The sequence below is a fragment of the Acanthochromis polyacanthus genome, chromosome 6 (genome assembly GCF_021347895.1).
Source record: "Acanthochromis polyacanthus isolate Apoly-LR-REF ecotype Palm Island chromosome 6, KAUST_Apoly_ChrSc, whole genome shotgun sequence".
Taxonomy (NCBI): domain Eukaryota; kingdom Metazoa; phylum Chordata; class Actinopteri; family Pomacentridae; genus Acanthochromis; species Acanthochromis polyacanthus.
In genome coordinates, this window is record NC_067118.1 from 5955313 (window position 1) to 5977545 (window position 22233).

The 22233-nt window shown below is 39.1% G+C and overlaps 1 protein-coding gene across 1 annotated transcript; it reads right to left on the bottom strand.

Moving 5' to 3' along the window:
• Positions 1-12148: 12148 nt before the first annotated feature.
• LOC110968743 (transcription factor Sox-18-like) lies at positions 12149-21233 on the bottom strand. The gene is made up of 2 exons (XM_022218707.2): positions 20434-21233; positions 12149-16404 (listed from the first exon to the last, which is right to left on the bottom strand). The coding sequence occupies exons 1-2, from the start codon at positions 20792-20794 to the stop codon at positions 15281-15283; spliced, it is 1485 nt and encodes a 494-aa protein (XP_022074399.1). The 5' UTR covers positions 20795-21233; the 3' UTR covers positions 12149-15280.
• Between the last annotated feature and the right edge of the window lie 1000 nt (positions 21234-22233).

The following is a 22233-nucleotide window of genomic DNA, read 5'->3' on the forward strand; positions in this document are numbered from 1 at the left end:
AACAGAATAATAGTTCGCTGCACTCTCCGCGACCCTAGTGAGGATAGAGCAGTGTACAGAGAATGGATGGATGGATAGTTCGCTGCCGTTCAGCTGCTTCTGCAGGCCTTCATAACAACAGATGACGTTCTGACCACGGAACAAATCCAGAAAAACCTCATCAAACATATCTGACATATTTTATTAGAAGTAACCAGCTGTTCACAAGCTATAATCCATATGAGGACCATTCCATGTGACATCATCAGAGGCCCTCTGCTCAACCATCTCTTGATGGTTACAATTCTTCCCTTGTCTCAGTCTTTACTGTGGTGATGTCTCTTGCAGTGGTCCGTGATGGTTGATTTTAGGTTTTCTTGATCGGCTTTGTCTTTTAGTGTTCTTGTGAGTCGTCCAATTATTTCCTTTTCACATTGTGTCTGATGTTCCTTTTTTCTTATATGATCTTTCTTTTTCTCTAATCTATGTTTTCTTGTATGATTATGTCTCTGTAGACATAGTCACCATTCCATACATCCAAAGGATAACAGAACCTTTAAAACAAATAATGAAAAAACACAACATTAACCCAGCAGTAGAACTACATGCAAAACTCCAACAGCCACTGGTACACCACGGAGACAAAATAGAACCAGAGAATAAATGCAACATCATATGTGGAATTCTCTGCAAATTGTGTGAGAAACCATACATTAGAGAAGCAGGAAGATCTTCCAGAACAGGTTAGACACTGAAAACTCTGAATTTAGGCTCAACATACCTGCTAACCTATTAATCTTGCTTTGTAATGCCCTTCCTTAGTATCCTGCAATACAATTCACTCTGACTTTAAGTTTCAAACAACACTTTTGCCTTAAGGCGTCATCCTTAAATGCATCATACAACATGAAGAGGATGGGAAGGTAAAGAATGAAAGAAAGAAGAGAGAACAGGTTAGAAGATACGAAGAAAAAGAGCGAGGAGATGGAGGAAGACGGACAGGAAAAAATAGAGTCAGGACAAAGTGACGGAATAAAGGATTGGAACGAGATAAAAACAGGACGCATAAAGGACAGAAGGTGAATAACAGAAAGAGGAAAACCAGATATAAGACTCTGGTGTCTATTAAAAGTAAAGACGGCTTCACTCGGGATCAGAGGTCATCGTTTGTTTCCTGTGAGTTGTGGATCAACCGTCATCAGTCAACACAAACACCACTCAGCTTCCGAACAGATGTTTTAATCGCACTCAGGGGCTCGGTTATTATCCTTGACATCACTTTAGATGTTTTCCTTTCATTTCGTGAACTTCTACTGGAGCGCTTTTAAGTTTTCTGTCTGTTTTTTAAAACCCTAGAACTGTTTTTGTCCCTTACTGGTCCTCAAACACTGTAGTGTTACTGTTGGTCCTCTCAGGAAGTGAACGCAGAGCTACTTCCTGCCGAGACAGGAAACAGGAAGTTGTGGGGGTGATGGAAGATAGAGCTGGACATCCTGCAGCAGAGAGAGAGAAACCCCCAACATGACATCATCTGGTCTATCAGGAAACTTACAGTGAGGGTTGGTTTGATTTTTAGTCTGCGCTCCAAATCGTACATTTTCCCATGTTGTGGTGAAAGTTCATTTTTACTGTGGTTGGTATAAACTTAGATGAGTACTTCTACCTTCCTCAGCTTCATCCACAACTAGTTAACTTGCCGGTTTTGCAAGAGTTGGACTGGTTTGTGCCTCACAACTTACTAACCAATATTCAACTCAAACTTTACATAACCCTCACTGTCGCCTCACTTCCTGTTGCTTCTTGGTGAAACATTCAGAATGAGCAGCAGAAGAAAACACTGTTTTACCAGTTCCCTTCTCTTAATCTAACCTTTTTCTTGACTGTTTTTTCTTTTTATTTTAAATATGTACTACAACTCCCTCATAAAGTACATACCGGGCTTTGCAAAAGTTCTGTTACACGGTTTCATGATCTTTAGAGACGTTTACATGTCGGAGTGAAAAATTCCATTAAATAAACTGAAAGTTCTACCTTATAGGCAGGTGTCATTAACACAAATTTGTTCTCTGGTGAAGTTGTATCAAGATGGAAGTCAAAAGAGTTGAGATATCTGCTCTCCTTCGTGCTGGCCGCAACAAGTCTGACAGAGCCAAGCAGCTGAACATCAGCCGGATGACCGTCCACAGAGTCGTGGAGATGTTCAAGAATGGTGAAGACCTGTCTTTTTTTTGTCTCTTTGTAGTAGTTTTGCATCTGTTTGTGATACTTTTGTGTCTCTTTCTACAATTCTACACTTAAGTTTTATTTAACAGATGCTTTTATCCAGAGCAACGTACATCTGAGAGTAGATGCAACATAAGCAAGCATCTAGCCAGGAAAAAACAACCTGGATAACTCCCATAAAACAAGTATGGTCTGTCTTTGTGTTTGTGCCTTTTGTAGTTGGTTTGTGTCTCTTTGTGGTCATTTTTCTCTCTTTCTAGTTGTTTTGTGTCTTTGTGGTAGTTTTGCAACTGTTTGTGATTGCATTTCATCTTTTTGGAGTTGATTTGTGTCTTTTTTGGGGGGGCGGGGGTGTATATTTGTAATTGATTTGTGTCTTTGTGGTTTTTTTGTGTCTTTTTGCAGGTGAACCTTGTCTTCATTGTGGTGGCTTAATTGCAGATTCCCAAACATCAATATTTACTGGTTTCTTTTCTCCTCTACGACAGAAAACTGAATAAGAACCTTCACTGAAATACACAAAAAATGGAAATATATTCACAGACAACACAAAACACAGATGAGACCCGCATTCTCTGCTGTATCTGTCATTAATTCCTGTTTAATCTGTGACACAAAAACACCATTATGTCATGTTCGGAGCTGGTTTTAGTGGAAATTCAGAATCACGTTTACACCCTGACACACATTCACAGTATGATGACACACATGCATGCGAATACTGCACACACAGTCACAACACATACGTACACAAACCTTTACGCAAGAACGCTACAGAACAGTGAACACAAAGGAGTTGCATTTACAGCGTAAACCAACTGTCATCGCACAAACTCTGTAAAATCACACACAAACACACACATTGTCGACCGCAGCCACACAGACACACACACACACAGTTTGTGAGTCAGTGTGTAGTTGTGGTGACTGATCTGACATCTTAACCACATGTGGCCAATGAAACACCACAGGGACAAAAAGAGACGGGAAAATCCCTCAATCTCTCTCCGTCTGCAAAGTCGCTCTTAATTACGCTCTCTTTTTTAAGTGCATACATGTTCAAATGCCACTTCTCTGCTTGTTTAAGGAGTTTTTTTGTTTTGTTGTCTATCTCCATGTGAATCTTCAGTATCTGGCTCATGATTCGTTCACAGTGTGCAAAGAATAAAGTAGAAATCACAAATCATTCCTTCACCCTCTGAGGACTTACCAACATGAACAGTTGGACTTTCCTGGAAAACCCAGAGGAAGAAGGTTAGATTCTGGGCCCCTATTAAAATAAACTGATATATGTCTCCCTGTCTAAGTCAGTTATGGCCATAATAAAGAATCTGTTTCTTCTTTTCTTTTCTTTATTCATCTTCCACACATCGGATCCTTGTATCGTTGCTCCTTTCCCAGCTTCATACTCATTTGTTTCCACTTTTGCATTTCATTTTAACTCTTTTTTTGTTATAGATTTGTCCTGAAACTTGACTTTATATGATTGTTGTAGGGACCTCTAAAAAGACGGATGAGAAGGCTTCTCATGGAGACACTGAAGTGGACCTGAGTGATTAAGAATATCTTTTTTACTTGTATGTGTTTTTCATTTAATTATTAGCTATGTACCTTAATAAATAGACTAAAGTGGTTAAATTAAAATGAAACCTATTTTTCTGCTGTTTTTTACTGAAAATAAGTCATCATAATCAAGTTTTTTTTGGCATATCTAATTGGAATGATTTGATATTTAGCACCTGCCCAAACCAAGGCCCAATCTGATATCATTTGCCGAGATAATATACACTAAAAGTGCATTAAAGTTAATAAAATCAATCTAATGTATACACTGCACAGTTGAATAAATTTTATGTATTAGGAAAATCTAGTTTTCAAGGGTAAATGTGGTGTCAGAGGGTAAATCTAGTATTAGAGGGTAAATGTAGTGATGCAGAAAACCTGTATTCTATGCACAATGTCAATAAATATATCATAAATCAACTGTAGTACCTGGTTGGTCCACCAGGTGGAGCCTCTTACTGTTTAACAGGGAGTGTCACTCAGACTCCAGTTAATGCTGGCAAGCAGAGAGCATTGTGGGAGTTTAACTAGCATCGGGCACCATGACAAAGACTTCTGTGGAGGTTAATGACCTCCGACCAGAGCTCACATAATGCAGAGGAAGCAAAGTTGGTTTGTCTGCAATGTTTTGTGTCCCTGGTTAATAACTTCATCAGCATGTGGAAAATAGTCAACTGTACGTTGTTCCATTTTATGATCAACTGATGATGATGTGTTCCACTTTTAGTTAAGATGATTATTCAGAATTAGCATCCCCATGTTGAAGGAAAGAAGAACCCTGAAACAGCTGTACTGAAGAGACAGAAGAATGGAATAAAAGACTATGTTGAAAAGCAGAGAGCATTGTGGGGGTTTCACTAGCAACGTGTATCATGACAAAGACTTCTGTGGTGGGTAATGACCTCCAGACAGAGCTAATATATTTTAGAGAAGCTGAGACCAACAAAGACAACAATTCTGTATGTAACAATACCACCTTTGCAGCCCAAATGATGTGTCTATTGAGTAAAACTGCAATGGACACATGTCCACCAGGCTAAATTAGTGCTATAATTAATTTGTCACTGATAATGATGCCATAGTACCTGGTTGTTCCACCAGGTGGCGCCTCTTACTGTTTCATACAGGTAGAGAGCAGAGGAGGTGTCACTCAGATTACGGTTCATGCTGTGGGAGTTCAGCAACAACACACACCGTGACAAAGACTTCTATGGTGGTAAATGACGTCCGACTAGAGATAACGTGTTTCTGATGAACCCAGATTCACTATATCACTGCTTACAGAGCTGTAGCTACGTCCCAAACCATGTGTCTGTTGACTTAAGCAATGATAGCAGTGCAGAATAAAAGCCTGCTGTGCTTAATCCATGTTATCAATTAATTGATTGATTGATAACACTGTTGATTATTGATTTAGAAACTAAAAGAAAACATCTGTAACATCCTGCAACAAATTGTACACTCTGTAAATGACACCTGTATGACAGCAGACATAAACAAAGGATCAGGCTCAGGTTTGTTAAAAAAAAAAAGAAGAAGCTTGGATTGGCCTGGATCTTTGACATCAGATCAGGATGCTTCTGACTATTATTGATATCTACTATAATTGAACACTTTTTTATTCATTTTTCAACTATATTTCCCAACCAAAGGGGTTTTTCTTGATCGTCACAGAGTATGAAACCCACACAGATTACACTGACATGGTTAAGAAGCCACAGATACTCATCCATGTTCACTCCCTACAAGATCACATGGTTCATTTCCATCTGGGAAAAGGGGAATCCAGCCTTGTGTTATCTTTTCCAGTCAGGGTAACAAGCAGCCGGGTGAGGTGGTCTCACATAAATATACACCTCTTCCTCCCTCCCTGTGAACACACACCCTTCCCGAACATCCCGAACTTCCACAGGGGTTTCCTTCTCGTTGCTAACATTCCTGACGGTTACCTCAGCAACACGAACGCACTCAGAAAAACCTTCAAACTGACAAACAAGAGTACATGAGCCAATGTAGGAAAGAAGACACACTTTGTACCGCAACTTTGGGTTTTTACAGCCCAGTTACGATGCACAAAGCCTCCTTTAGCCTAAAGATAACTGAATCTTATGGAAGTGTTACGACAGTAGTAGAAAAAAGAGAATCAAGGTGAGATTTAGAGGCATAGACTGAAGTAAAGAGAGCAAAAAGAAGGTAAAAATAAGAGGAAGATTGAGAAGGAGATGGAACAAAGACAGAAATGTTTTGGAAAGCAAGAACAAAGTTTGGTAGAAAAAGTGACCAACAGCTGAAAAAAAATTAGAAGGATGGGTGACAAAGATACAATGGATGAAAGGGAAGTGGATTGTGGAATAGAAAAGAGAAAAATGTCAAGAAACGATCAGCAAAACTGCAGAAAAATCATAGAAGTCAGTCATTTCAGCTGGTGGTGTGGCTCCACTCATTTATTTGGGATCCAAAATTAAGTTTTGTAAAATATTGTGGCTGCATTTTAAGACTTTCACAAGCTTTCAAACTTGGAAATTTTAGAATTTTTGCAATTTTCTGGTTCATATATCTCCAGAAATGAAGCTCCCTTAGTAAAGATGGAGTCAAGATAGCTTCCTTTAGATCCAAATTAATAAATTCCTCCAACAGAGGCCATGTTTGTAATTATTGGCCTTTTAAAATGGGGGGAAAAGTGCACAATTTTCAAACGGATGTGGTATTGGGGCCCCAGAAGGTTCATCTAAGTGTATATCTATGATTGGAGCCATATTTCTATTAAAATACAGTCTTTGGTCAACATTTCATTAACTTCAGTAAATCTGATCTGTGGCAAGTTTGGCCAAGATAAGGTTCCAGTTTTCGGATATTTTGATTTGAAACCAGTCTGACATTATTCAAAATTTGTCCAAGATGACTTTAAATCTGTGCAAAATGAATGCGAATGTGTTGTACAATGGATAGAGGCTGTGCAAAGTAACTTAAAACGGTCCAGAATGACTCAAAACTGACCAAATTGACAATAGGAGATAGTTATTCCTCCTTGACAATGGAAAAAAGCACAAGATTTTCAAACGACGGTGCTATTGTGTCTCCATAAAGTTCCTGTAACTGTATATGGATAAGGATTAACCCATATTTCTACTAAAACACATTCTTTGGTCGAAATTTCACCAAGTTTTGAGGTTCTAACATCAATAGAATCTGATGTGTAGAAAATTTGGGCAAAACAAGGTTCCAGTTTTTAGTCATTTTGACAAAGTGTTGATGTGGACTCATTGTTAAGGAACAGAAACTGGTGTTCATAGAGGTCTTGATGGTGATGTTAGATGTGTGGAGTTACAAGCTGCTTCCATGTTGTCTTCATGTTAGAATTTAACAACATGTAAGTTTTATTTTGCCTTACTGTTTGATCCCATGTCTATGCTTGAAATGAAAATGAAACAGAGAAACTGGTGACAATTCAACACACATCACAGTCATGTTTGTTAGAGCATGACTAACAAAGCAACAGATCAAAGCTGTACTAAAAGCAACAACAGAAAACAATCAGAACAGTCATGATTCCTGTTGATTAAAATTAATTTAAAGAAAGAAGATACAAACTTCTCAATCCTGAAAATGTCCGAAATTCTCAAGAGTGAGCAAAAATATTTGCAACGTTCTGATTTATACATAACTTTAAGCTTTAATAAAATGTAAATGGATGAGTTATTTAAAAATACACTTCCTGTACATCTGTCATGAATGAAGAAATTAGCTGTAGAGACCAAAACTATTCTCGTATCAAGCTGTAAACGCTTTTATTTCTGCTGTGAAGTTGGACATTTTAATATGGAGGTCTATGAGGATTGACTCACTTTTGGAACAACCTCAAGTGGGCATTTGAGGAACTGCAGTTTTCAGCCTTAGAGGTTGTCACTTGGAAAAAAGTTAAAAAGTCCAAGTGAGAGATTGTTACGGCCACCAGTATTGGTGTGCCGTCTGTTTTGAGCGGGTGTTTTGTTGGGGCCTTTGTGTGGGAGAAATGTTTGTGTGTGGCTTGTTACAGAGCCTTTTGGAGCCCCAGCTGCCAGCCGTTTCAGCTGATGACGAAGCTGATGACGACCTGCACTTTCGTCTGGTTCTCCCCGCCCTCCGACCGTCCTGATTGGGCCGCCCTCCAGCTCCTCCTCCTCCAATCAACCGGAGGCAGCCAGGCACCACACCTGCCGACTATAAAGACCCACCATATCATCAGTCTTGGTGGCTGGTATTTTGACCAGTCCACCCTGGTGCTCTCTTTGTTCTGTGTGGTCCTGTGTGGTCTTTCGGTCTGGAAGCACTTGTGGTGGGTGCTCCAGACAACTTCGACCTTCTGTTGGCTTTAGTTTAGTGTGGAGACTGAGGCTCCACTTCGTAGTCTGTCAGCTCTGTGTAGAAACCACTATGTATGTTGAGCTGTTGTAAATTATGCTCATTATGTACACTGTTTCAGAGGCACCAGTTTTGTTAAGTTGTTTTGTACACATTTTGTATTAGTTTTTGTTTCTGGTGGTGGGTGTTGCTTCTGTAGTTTGGTTTGGCTAGGGAGTTTAGTTGTTTTCTTTGTGTTTAGCTCAGTTTTAAACTCTGTTAGCCTTTGTTATGTTTTATTCTGTTCTTTGTTTTGGCAGCACCCGCTCGTCCTATGTTTATTGTCACCTTTCCTTTCCCTTTTACTACTAAGCAATAAATCCCTTACCTAAACCAATTACATCTGGTTATTTTGTTGCATCCAGCCAACCCCTAGAGGTTGGATCGTAACAGTGATGAAAAAAAGATGGATAAAAAGAGAGACGGAAGAACGGGTGATATGACAAAGCATGAGTGGATGAAAATTTAATGAGAGAAAATTGTGAAAATGATTACAGATGTAAACTGAAAAGAAGAGTGGATTTGAAGGGAGATTTAGGACAAAGTTTTTTTTTTAAAAAACAAGCTCGAAATTTTTTTTAAAATTACACTAAATGGAATAAATAAGATGAAAGAATAAAAAGGGGACAAAACAGCAGATCAAGGTTGAAAGGTAGAGAAAAGGAAGAAAAATGACTGAAAAAGATATGAATGAGAACTGGTTTAAAAAGGTAGGAGATGGGTTGAAACAGGGAAATTGTGTAGAAACACAAAGAAAGAAGTGAAAACGATGGAAGGAATTAGGTGAAAAGAGGTTGTAAAGAATGAAAAATTATGTAAAGATAGGTTAAAAATGACCTAAATGTGATTTGAGGAAGAGATGATAAAAGTCAGACAACATGGAGTGAAAGAGTGATAATGGAAGGAAAAGAAAGATCCATTTGGAAAAACAAGAAAACATCTGGATGGAAATAGAGAGATAAAGGGGGAAAAAGTGACAAAAAGAGGAAAAAGGAAAAAGAAGACGGGAGCTGGAGGTGGAATAAAACAAGATGAAGGAATGAAACTCGTGGGAAAGTGAAGAAAAGCAGAAGAAAAACAAAAGAAAATTACAGTGACAGAGAGGGAATAAAGCAACAAAAAACAGAGAAGAAAACAGGCCGTCAGAGGAGAGAGAACAGTTTTTCCTTGTTCCAAATGTTTTCTTTTCAGTCCGTTAGTGGTTTGTTTCGAGCCAACGAGCCAAAGTCTTCTAGAGTCTTTCGGATCTGAACCCAGAGAGGACGGAACAGATCACAGAGGATTACAGCACAAACACCGAGGCCTTGTCTTTCCGTCTTCTCTCGTCTTTTCTTTCCCACCCCTCCTTTTTCCTCCTTTCTCTTATTTCAGTCCAAATTCTTGGAGAAGTGAGGCCAGAAAACCACGGCTTTCATAGTGGATATTAGGAAATACAACTGAAGATACTGCCTTTGTTCTGCTTTTTTGATGCTATTTTCTACAACAACTAAAGTTAGCGTGTCCATCTGTCTCCCTAACCCAGTTCCTGATCTCTGAATCACCAATCACAGCTCAGATATATGCAGCAGTTTCAAAAAGTCTGATCACTTTGGTTGTTTTAACTGTTGGACAAACAATCGACTGTAAATGAAAGATGGGGATCTTATCACATAGTTAGCTGCTGGTTAGCATCTGTACACAACAATAAATAAGGTAAAACAGTGAGAAGCTTCTTGGTTTCCTAATTTGTACAGGTCGGTTTGCTACATATTTAGTCTCTTTTTTTTTAATGCAAATGGTCAAAACGACATTTAGGCCCCCAGAAAAGTCCTTTAAGTGTATATATATATGGATCCATCCTAATTCCTTACTTAAAATACTTTGGTTGTTTGTTGATCAACATTTTGCCAACTTTTGAGACTCTAATTTTAGCAGAATTTGGTAAGTTTGCCAAAACAAGGTTCCAGTTTTTGGATATTTTGATTTGAAACCTGACTAAAATGACTATGTTTGTCCAAGATTACTTTAACCAGTGCAAAATGACAATAGTGGATAATTATTGCCCTTTGAAAATGGAAAAAAGTGCAACATTTTCAAACATGAGTGGTATTGAGGCCCGAGAAGGTTCCTGTAAATATATATATATATATATGGATGGGTCCATGTTTCTACTGAAATGCAGTCTTTGGTCAACATTTGGGATCCAAAAAGACTTGGAAGGAGGGTTATCACACTATCTCCTTTAGGGGAAACCACTCTCTAATGCCTTTACCTGCTTTTATGTATGTGTAAATATATATGCTCCCTTCCTTGCAGAACAGACAGACTTAACTAACGTCAGCAGAATTTGATGCGGGGCAGCTTTGGCAAAACAAGTTTTTCACTTTTTCCAGTTTTTGGATATTTTCATTTAAAACTATCTAAAATTACTCCAAATTTGTATATGATGACTTTGAACCTGTGCAAAATGAATACGAATTTGTCCAGCAATGGATAAAAACTGTCCAAGAGACCGAGAACCACAGCACAATAATAACCAAGGTAAAACAGTGAGAAGATTCCTGGATTCCACATCTGTACAGGTCAGCTTGCTTTGTCGATATGTCACATTTACAGTCCCTTTAAACAGAGAAAAACCCATAAGACTCATGAGACTGCATTTTTCACTAGCTATTGCTGCAACGTACAACAGCTAGCTACAGATGTCACCATGTCAGTGATTTTTCTGGAAGTATAAAACTGAAATATAACTGGGTGAAATTTCATTAAATGTACCCTGAATGTCCAAGTTCATAGAAAAAAAAATTAAGAGAAGTGCTTGTCAAAGTGTTGGTAACTGTTGGTAGTTGTATGGTAAAACTAAATTGCTAGAAAATTTGCACCAGTATCGGCACAGGCGACTGGTTCCAGTATTAGTGTAGCATCGAGGCCGTTTATTACAGTTGGCTGCCAACTGGAGCCTGGTTGGACCAAAATCAGACCAGCTTAGGTCTGGTTTTAGCAAATTAGACCAGTTTAGATGGAAGCACTGCACTGTCCAAAGTTAAATATCAAGATTTGAAACCTTTAGCATCACGTTGACTAGATTTTGATAGTATATATTAGGGGTGTAGCGAAATTTCGTGCCATGAAATTTCGCAAAATATAAAAATGGCAAAATAAAATTCAAAGACACACGAAATAAAAACACGAAATAAAAAACGCGAAGGGGCACCCCCATCGCGTAGTCTAAGTAAGGGGAAAAACTACAATTTAGTTTTTTTCAAAGAGCATTTATTTTGTACTGATGCAGCATTATTTTTTGTATGTCTGCATAAGGAAGAAAATAAAGAAAATGAGATTTTTGCATAACTTCCTACCATTGGGGATTTTCTTTCATCTTTATTTTGTATCGTGAGTATTTCGTATCGTGAGCCCTGTTTCGTATTTCGTATCTTTTCTTGAGTTGACCATTTCGTTAGATGCCCCTTTTCCATTGGATTTGGGTCATTTTTGACTCATGTTGTGCATCAAAGGGTTAAAATCTTTAAAACTTCAGGATCTTAAATGCTAAAAGTTGGTGTCTCACTTCAACCATCAGTAAAAGGTTCCAAAGACGAAGCAGCATGACCTTTAACTGATGCAGTGGAAAGTGAAGCGGTTACTGGGTGGAGACGTCTGATGACCTGGTTCAAGATCTGACTCACTCCAACACAATAACGTTTGGACTTTCAGCTCAGATTTCTCATATTCCATCAATTAAGCCTCACATCTTTTATATCCGATGGAAATATTTCAAATGAAACCAAACCAGACTGATTCTGTTTGGACAGTTTTCATGAAAAATCCACTTTATGATGCACAAATCAACACAAAACTAAACCAAAAATGTGTTAATTAGAATTTTTTTGTTGTTGTTGTTATTGTTATCCAACTCTCAGATGAGAATATGCATGACTGAATGTGGAAATAATTTTAAGAATTAGGTCATTTTTCAGTCAATTTACACCATAGTTAATTTAAAGCAGTGATGGCAGACGGTGAGAAGAATCAGAAATGTGTTTATTTTGTAAAATTATCATATAAAATTGAACAGAACCATTTACAGACACATTTTTTTCAAATATACAAACATTTTCTACATTTAAAAAGTAAAAATAATCCCTGTCAGGCACGTTTAAAAGCATCACAGCGACACTTCTGGGAAAATCCTTGTTTTAATTTATACGAGCGCCGAGAAAACATCCTTTGTTTTAATCCCAGAACCTTGGGTGTTTCTTTTTTCTTCTTCAGATAATTATTACCAAAAGCCCCAGAGTTATTGCACGACTCCAAAGAAAGAAAAAAAAAACCAACAAAAAAACAAAACGCCCGCTGTCTCTCTGATGTTTGAGTGCGTCACAGTAAATTAAAATGGAAACAAGAGTCTGGTGTCAACGCAGAGGAATGTCAGATGCAGATGTAGGAGCATATTTTTAATACTGCTCCGTCCTCGAGAGGAATTATTGGAAAATCTACCATTATGTGGTAAATAGAACCGCTTTCACTGGACAAGATGCGCTATTTTGTTCTACTGTTTCATGTAGAGAGAAAAAGAAAAACAGAGGAGGAAAAGCTTTGTCTTTAGCACTAATGAAGACCAGATGCAGAGTAAATCTTCGAAGGGACACTTCTGGGTTTTTGCCTCAACTGTAAACGGAACTATTATGGGATGGAAACTACATAAACACACACGGAGGTTCGATGGTGGCTGCAACTTGTTGACTTCTCAGCACAAACAAAACCACTAATTTTTCATTTTAATTTCCAGCTTTGGCGTAGGAGGGGAAAGTCGTTTGTTCAGCTGTGAGTCTGACAGAAAACAGAAATTTTTACAATTATAGATTCACTTTTAAAGGCAAAATCATAACACATTTTGGATTAACTGCAAAAAACGCACTGCAGCAAAACTTTTATATTCTCTAAAGGAATAGTTTCACTCTTTTAGACCTTTAATTTAAGAACGATGATAGGTCAGGAGGCGAAAAACTCCAAATAGTGCAATCTAGACGCCAGCAGAAAAGCAAAAACAGACAATTTGTGGTTTGTGGAGTAGTGATTGCACCACAAACTCCCTTTAAAATAACAAATTCTGCATTTCTGTTTGCTTAAGCATGAAATTAAATGTCAATTATACTTCTCTGAGGTGCTGATAGGTGGATTTAGCTCTTTAAAATGCCTCCAGTCCGTATGCTAGGCTAGGCTAAGTATTGCTAACAGCATCCTCCTAAATAGTTTTCCTGTACGAAAAAATAAGACTCTATAAAACAACATGTACACAAGCATTTCTGTATAAAACATATCAAATTTGGCCATTTATTTTGAAGAAGTAGCATTCCTCCCCAGTGCAAAGAGAACATTTCATGTCTCACTTTCTCCTTCAGTAAACATCAAAGCAACATTTTTCAAAAACCACAACACCAACCATGCAAACAGTTATTAATTAATAACTGCAAACCACTTTCTGATATTTTAAGGCTGCTTTCTATGAATTTACACATAAACGTGATGACTTTTTACATATAGATTCACATATTTTCACAATATTACCTGAAAGAATTGTTCCCAAAGCACTTAACCTACAGACCTGATGTTTGTAGAGTTAATTTTGTTCCACTTTAGACAATAAAAGTTGATAAAAACAAGAAGTGATGCTGGTTTTGAAAGAATAAACTTTGAATTATCGGCATATTAGTGTTTAGCAAGAAGCAAAGCAGCTTAAAACCTTCAGATTGTGGTGTGGAGTTCGACACAAGGGCCCTGTCATGGCATCTGTCACGGACAGAATAAAGCCCAGTCGACTTGTAAACCATCCTGATAGTTTGTGGGAGACGTCAGTGGTTTGTTCTGGGTTTGTGGTGAAAACTGAGAGGCATTTAAACTTCATGAAGTTCACTTGGTGATGATTATTTGTCTGGTCCTGAGATGAAACAAGCTTAAAATCTGTCACCAGAGTGCAGAAATACATAAGTAGAACAGATAGGAGGTCAGCATCCTGCTAAAAGTCTCTTCAATGCAGACAAACCCTTACTGATGTCCTACATTCCCTGAATCATGATGTTTGTGTCATTAATGCATCCAACTTTTGATAAATACTTCTGTTTTTTCTAGCACAAGCCATGCTGACACTTCAATTTAGCACCCTGCAGAACAAAGGGAAACCCAATCAAAGGTGGAGAATACACTTTAGTGACAAGATTCTCTCGTTTGCTTCCAGTTTTAATATTTACTACCGTTCAAAAGTTTGGGGTCATCCAGACAATTCCATGTTTTTCATGAAAACTCACACTTTTATTCATGTGCTGACATAACTGTACAAGGGTTTTCTAATCATCAATGAGCCTTTCAACAGCATTAGCTAACACAATGTAGCATTAGAACACAGGAGTGATGGTTGCTGGAAATGTTCCTCTGTACCCCTATGGAGATATTCCATTAAAAATCAGCTGTTTCCAGCTAGAATAGTCATTTACCACATTAACAATGTCTACTCTGGATTTATCATTCATTTAATGTTATCTTCACTGAAAAAAACTGCTTTTTGTTCAAAAAATAAAGACATTTCTAAGTGACCTCAAATTTTTGAACAGTAGTGTATGTTTGAGAATGAATGAAAAAATCAAATATCATATTGGTTTTAGGGTTGATTTGGATCAACAATGATGCAGGTGAAATGCTGTTTACTCTTTAAGGTGGCTAATTTTGTAGCAAGATGGAAAACCTGTTGTTCAAATTCCTTCTTAAAAAGTGGTGAAAAACTGGTAATCTAACAAACACATCCTTTAAACCCTAAAAAATAACCATGTGGATCAGAGGTCATCTGTGTTTGCAGGTTAATAAACCTAAATTCCCAAGTTTAAAGAAGCCACAACAGCCTGTACCTGCAAAGGAAACCAGTTTGAGTCAACTCTGCATTTGTTAATGGAAAAAACAACCAATGACAATTTCTATTTATTCGACAAAAGTGTATTTTTTCCAATTTCCACAGTTTTCCTCTCATAAGATTCCTCATCTGCATTGTTTTTCTGTTCAGCAATAGAAAAACTTTTCAATTTGGGCCATGAATCATCAAAAAAATAGGCAAGAAATGACCAAAAATATGAGCCAAAACCACCACAAACACCAGAGATCACAGAGTTTATCCGGAGATACAGGCGCTGTAGTAAACGGCACTGCTGGCGTCTGAAAGAGCTGATATAAGAGGGCTGCTGCCATCATCACACCCACCCATAATACCACCAACATCCCTGCTACTGACGCTGCTGCTGAGGACTTTGGATCCTCCGGCCGGTCCGTAGACGTCCTCGCGATTCCTGCCGACATTCACGTACTGGTCAAGTTCATGCCTGTCCACTTCAGACCAGAATTCAGCAGCAGAAGACCCCAAATGTCCAGAGGATTGGGGATTTGATTGGTCCAAGTGCCCAGAAGGAAGGAAGGTGGACGGAGGCGGGATGGAGGAAGACGGAGAAGCTTCAGGAGGAGGTGAAAGCTGCCCCAGATGAGACGGAGTGAAATGGTTGGAGTTCGAGCAGCCACCGGCGTACGTTTGGTTGAAGTAGGCGACGGGAGACGAAGTTTGGTGGGGTTTTATTGGCTCAGGGTGGCTGACGGGGGGCTGAGGGTACGAGTCATGGAAAGACTTTACAGGACTCCTTAAGGCGACGATTCGAGACTCAAGTCTGGTGCCCCTACCAGGACTCGGGCTGGAAGTCAGACCTAAACTGGGACTGTGGTTGGCGTACTGGTGGCCGTAGTGCTGGTTGTGATGGTGGAGCTGCTGGTGGTGGTACCCACCGCTCCAACCTCCCATCCCAGCCTCCTCTGGCATATGTTGGGGGAAGAACACCGACTCTCCACCTCCATCTTCCATGACATCCAGGGGAGACATCTCCGGAGTGGGCAGGCCGTAGGTCTCCAGCTCTGGGGGTCCCGGGGCCTGGAGGTCCCTGAAGTGCCCCAGAGACGGCAGCAGGTGGTGGGGATGGTGGTGGTGGACGCCTGGATAAGGAGAACCTCCAGAGATGCTTTCTGCTCCCAGGGGGTTGATGGAAGGTCCTAACCCCAGGCCCGGTGCACCGCCCTGGGCCAAGCTGTGCAGCAGGAGCCCCGGTTCGACCCGCTTCAGTTTCTTGGTGGTCTTTTTGCGGCGAGGCCTGTATTTGTAGTTGGGATGGTCCTGGAGGTGTTGGACACGGAGACGCTCGGCTTCCTCCACAAACGGACGCTTGTCGGTGGAGCTCAGGGCCTTCCAGGACTGACCTGGAGGAGAGGAATTTACAAATTAGATTTTAGTACATAAATGTTCATAAATTTTACTATGAAAAACTGTCAAACCTCAACAGTAAAAAGGCGTACACACTAGAAAGTTTTGTATACAGTGAATCAGGAAAAACTAAATTCTCTTGAAAAAAATACATTTCCCTACTTTGACACAGTTTTTGAACATTCAGTACTGTAATTTTTGTATTTATTTCTTGAAAAAAAAATGTTTTTCACTGTTAAATATACGTACTGATAACGGAAAATGCCGTAACATTTATAACAGGTAACACAGCGATTTGCTTCATATATAACATGGAGATTGCACCGGTCAAAATGGTGCCTGCTAACAATCACATGATTGTGATCCTACTATGAGTCCACCGCTGCAGACTTATCGGGACGTATTCATCGGACATGATACAAGGAACAGTTGATTAAATTGTGGGGGTGTTTCTGAGTCCCATCAATTCCCGCCGCCTGCTACATATTTAGGTCACGTTATTCGGTATCCGTACATAACGTAAACATGCATAACACACGGCTGTGCTCAGCGCAAGGTCATTGTGTTTGTGGGTACATCTGTATTAAATGGACACATTCTATGTTGTTCTGATCATCAATAACTAATAAACAAATGCTACATTTATTAAAAAACTAAATAAAAAATGCTGCATTTCTGATAATACCATATGGGGGAATGAGCAGCCTTGGAGGAGGACTACACTCTCTGTGGTCATTTGTTTGTCTCTTTGTGGTTGTTTTTATGTTTTTCTGGAGTCAGTTTGTGTGTCTTTGTGTTTAGTTTGTGTCTCTTTGTGGTCGTTTTTGTCTCATTTGGTACTTTTGCATCTGTTACGGTAGTCTTTGTCTGTGGTCGTTTTTGTGTCTCTTTGGGGTCAACCTTGCGGTGGCTTAACTGCAGCTTCTCAAATGTGAATATTTACTGGTTTCTTTCGTCTTCTACGACAGTAAACTGAACAAGAGCCTTCACTGAAGTGCCCAAAAATTGAAAGGATATTCATAGACAACATAAAACACAGACAAGATTTCGTCCATCACAAATGATCCAAAGACTGAGCAGCCTTGGAGGAGGACTGTACTTCCTGAGTGCAGATTAGCCGAATGTGAAACTCTACAAGAATGTGATGCATGAATAGTTTTTTAAAAGCATCTTGATGTCAAAAGCAGCAGAAAAACACAGAAAAAGTGGATTTTTTCAGAAAACAGTCCATTAAAGTGAGTCCTCCTCAAATCTCCTGTGTCCAACCTTCACCTCGTCTGTAGTTAAGAGTCGGCCATAAAACATTTTTCTTCCTGGAGGAGGCTGAAGGAGGGCTTGTGGTCGACTTGGACTCCTATCAGCTGCAGAGGGTTCCATATTTCTGACAAACTATGGAGCTTGGAGCATAATGAGCACATGGATGGACGGAGGAGAGGTGACTTATGGGCGGTTTGAGAGGTTTCTAAGGACAGTTTGGGTTTTTTCTTCCCACTTATTCTGTCCATGCAAACACATTACGGGTTTGAAGTGACTGTCAGATGCACTGAAGATCAATTTAGCTGCTTTAACATGGAGATGTCAGTGAGAAATTTTACTTTTGATCAACTGACAGTGATCAGTGATTGTAGGTGAAAATATTTGACACAAAATTGCGCAACTGTCGTGTAGAGAATTATGATTTATTGCAGATGTCTGTTTAAAGCTGCAGCATCGACATACGTGGTAAAGATGCAAAAAAAATTATACAAAATAAAAAAACATTATTTGAGAAAGGTGACACTATAAAGAAATCGATATAATTTGGCCTTTTTTGGACAAGAATTTGAAAAAAAAACCTCCTTAATATCAAAGTGAAAACAGATTCTTAAAAATCATGTCAGCTAATTAAAAATATGTAAGGTAAAGTAAAAATCTGTTTTAACTTTCATATTAAAGAGGGTTTTTTTGCGAGTTGAAACATCCAAGGAGGGGGAATACTTCTTAGACATTATATGTAATTAGTCATTCTACTTATGTACAATCTGTGAACTAGTACTTATGAGTATTTTGGTGTTTTTTATTCTTCTGCTACATTCCTTTAACGTTTGCACTATTTTTGCTGCTGCAACGATGCAAACGCCCCCATTGTGGGTTGATAAAGTCCTATCTTATCTTAGGTCTTTTTTAAAGTCCTCAAATCACAGTTCAATGCAGGAAATTTGACAATTTATAGGCAGAGAAGACAACTGTGCCGATTCTGAACAGGCAAAACAAAGCAAAGACTCAATTACAACGGATATACAGGACATGTGATGAACATTTTTGTCAAACAACTGAATGCAGACAGATTGTTGCATGTTCATATCTGCAGATATATTTGAGTTTTTAAAGCAGTGATTCTAATTTGATGCTGCTGGTGTTATTAGTGTTACTGAGACAAAAGAGAGGGACAGAATTGGGTAAAATCAAGCATTTTGAATATTTAGCTGCAGTTACACACTAAACCAGGGGTGTCAAACACGAGGCCCACGGGCCAAAAGAGGGTCCACTCTAGCCCGACTTTGTAAAGAGTAAAAATTCCAGAGAAGACATTAACTGCAGATTGTAAAATATAATCTATAAATTTAAAAATAATTTCTAGTTCATGACGAGTTGTTTTGATCATGAAGTAAAATACTGCATTATTCATTGTTCTTTTGTTGTTTTGTGTCTCATTTTTGTAATATTTTGTGTTATGTTTTTGTTTTTGTCTTTTTTGGGTCTGACTTTTGTCTTTTGTCTCATGTTTAAGTCGTTTTCTGATTCCTGCCTCGCTTGTGTTTTTTGCCTATTTTTTGTCGTTTTGTTCCTTTTTTGTAATTTTGTCTCATTTGTGTCCAATTTTTTGTCATTTTGTAACTTTTTTTGTCTCTTTTTGTTTTCTTTCATGTCATTTGTCTCATTTTTGTCGTTTTGCATCTCATTTTTGTCGTATTTTGTCTTGTTTTTGTTGTTTTTTGTCTGACTTTTGTCATTTGTCTCATGTTTTTGTCATTTTGTTTCTCTTCTTCATCATTTGGTGTTTCCTTCTTGTCTATTTTTTTTGTCATTTTTTCGCCTAATTGTTTTTTGTCTCATTTCTGGCATTTTGTGGGGTTTGGCTCACCTGTGTCGTTTGTCCATTTTTTGTGCTTTTGTTCTTAATTTTTGTAATATTTTTATTATTATTATGTTTTTTTTTTGTCATTTTGTGTTTCCCTTAATTGTTGTTTTGTGCTTCCTTATGGTCTGACTTGGGTTTTTTGTATATTTTTTGTTGTTTTATTCCTTTTTGTGTCATTTTTTTGTATCGTTTGAGTCCATTTTTGGTGCTGTGAAACTTTTTGTGAAATATTTTGTTTCTTTTTTTGTTTTATGTTCTTTGTCTCATTTTTTGTCATTCTACATCTCGTTTTGGTAATATTTTGTCTTGTTTATTTTTGTCTTTTATTTGTTGTTGTGATCATAAAGTAAAATACTCGATTGTTCAGTTCCAGATAGCTGTGACTAAATGTTGTGGTCCTTTGTAGACACTGTGTGATCTGGAAGTTGTTATGTGGAAATGATAAACTGAGGCTGAATGTTGTTGAAACTGAACTTATTTTTCTTCAGAAATTTCAGTTTGTTTATGATGTTTTGTTAAAAAAAAAAAGTGTACTCAAATGTGAACATTTTCAGAATGTGCTTTATGCATGAAAACAAAGGACACATTTGGAGTTGTGGTTATTTATAACCACAACTCCAGGTTACTATGTTAAATAACCAGCATAGTAACCTGGTTATTTATAGGTTACGATGCTGTGATTTTACTGGTCACTGGAGATCAAACTGGGCTGAATGTGGAACCTGAACTAGAATGAGTCTGACAGCCCTGCACTGGAGACTCACTTTATGAAACTAGTATTTCACTGATATTGTGGTTTAAACAGTCTTAACTGTGCAGATTTGACTCTCAAGGCAAAAGAAAAGATAAATTCAAGCAGTTTTTTTTTCATTTCTACAGTCTGGTTTGTTTCTGTTTTTCTTACCGAGCATCTTGCTGAGCACGGCGTTGTGCAGGTCAGGGTTCTGCAGGGCCAGGCGCTTCCTCTCGTCTTTAGCCCAGACCATGAAGGCGTTCATGGGCCGGCGGATCCTCTGCTCGGCCCCTGAAGGTTTCCCGTCTGAGCCCACCGACATGCCTCCCGCCTGGGTCGGATCCGGACTCTGTCCCCCTGAGCTGGGAGTCAGAGAAACCCTCACTTCTGATCTCCTCATGTCGTCAGGAGAGCTGCAGTCTCCAGAGAGGTTCTGATCAAAACCCATCTCCGGATCAAAGTCAGGACTCGGTGTCCTGGACGTCCAGGCCAGGAGAGTCTCTCTGGACAGGCTGGCTTCGGCTAAATTCATTCCAGAGTCAACTTTTAGTCCGAGTGAAATTCTGGCGAGGCAGCAAAGTTCTGGACAGGAAGTTGGAGTGTTTCAGGTGGAGAGGAGAGTCGGATGGATTTGGAGCACAAATCCCAAAGCAAAGCATCGAGATGTGAGAGGAAGAGGAGGACGAGGAAGAAAACAAAGCAGCTGTGGTTCAGAATATTCCCCCTGAAGGTGATCCACAATGACTTGGCCTCTTTCTGCCTGTTGTATTTCCCAGAACACAACAGTTCTGGTTGGGGTTGGTTCAGCAGTTTGTCCAAAGCTCGACTCCTTCTTCCCTCCGACTCTCAGACTCTACTCCGTTTGAAAGTTTTGAAACTTGTGGCCAGATTTAACTGTGTACATAAACCCCTCCCTGACCAACCACATAAATATACAGCCGGTGGATTTAACCAATGAGACGTCAGACGGCTGCAGGGGAAGTGTGTCCACGAGGAAAAGCGAAGGAGGGAGGTTTGACTCTGCCTTCCCTTCTTTCCTCCTCCAGAAACCCTTTCCTCCCCACTGAAGCTTCAATCCTGACTGACATGACAGACGACTGGTTGAGACAAAACAGAAGAACATAGAAGATGATATATTGGGTTTAATGTTGATTTGGTTCAACAATGATGCAGCTGAAATGGTGTTTTCTCTTTAAGGTGGCTAATATTGCAACAAAACAGAAACCCTGTTGCTCAAATTTCTGTCTAAAAGGTGGCCAAAAACTGCAAATCTAACAGACACATCCCATAAATCCTACAAAATAACCATGTAGATCAGAGGTTACCTATGTTTGCAGGTTAATATAGCAAGCATCCCAAGTTGAAGGCAGAATTAAGGTCAAAGTTGTTCCAGTTTGTAGGGCTGCAGCTAACGAAGCCTCGACTAATTGTCTGAGCACGATACGTCCTCAAAAGCGGAAGTGAGCGCGTAATGCAACAGAGATCACCATCCGACCGGAGCGCAGAACACGGACGGACATCGGCGCTGCATCGTGCATGTATTATGTATGCACGATGCAACGCGGACATCCGCGATCTATGTCAGCGTTTACTATATAGCTGTATCTAAACGCGGACATCAGCGCTGCATCGTGCATACATAATATATGCACCAATGTCCGTCGGTGTTCCGCGCTTCAGTCGGATGGTGATCTCTGTTGCATTGTGCGCTCACTTCCGCTTTTGAGGATGTATCGTGCTCTGACGATTACTCAAGGCTTCGTTAGCTGCAGCCCTACCAGTTTGTGACCAAGACTGCTTTTATTAATGTAAAAACAGGCATCGACTGTTTGGATTGATTTGACAGAAGTGTCGTTTTGGTTCTGGATAGCACATTTTTCTTCTATATTCAAATTTTTCTCTTCATTATTTAGAAAAAAATTCAATCTGGGCCTTTAATCATCAAAAAATAGACAAGAAATGACCAAAAAC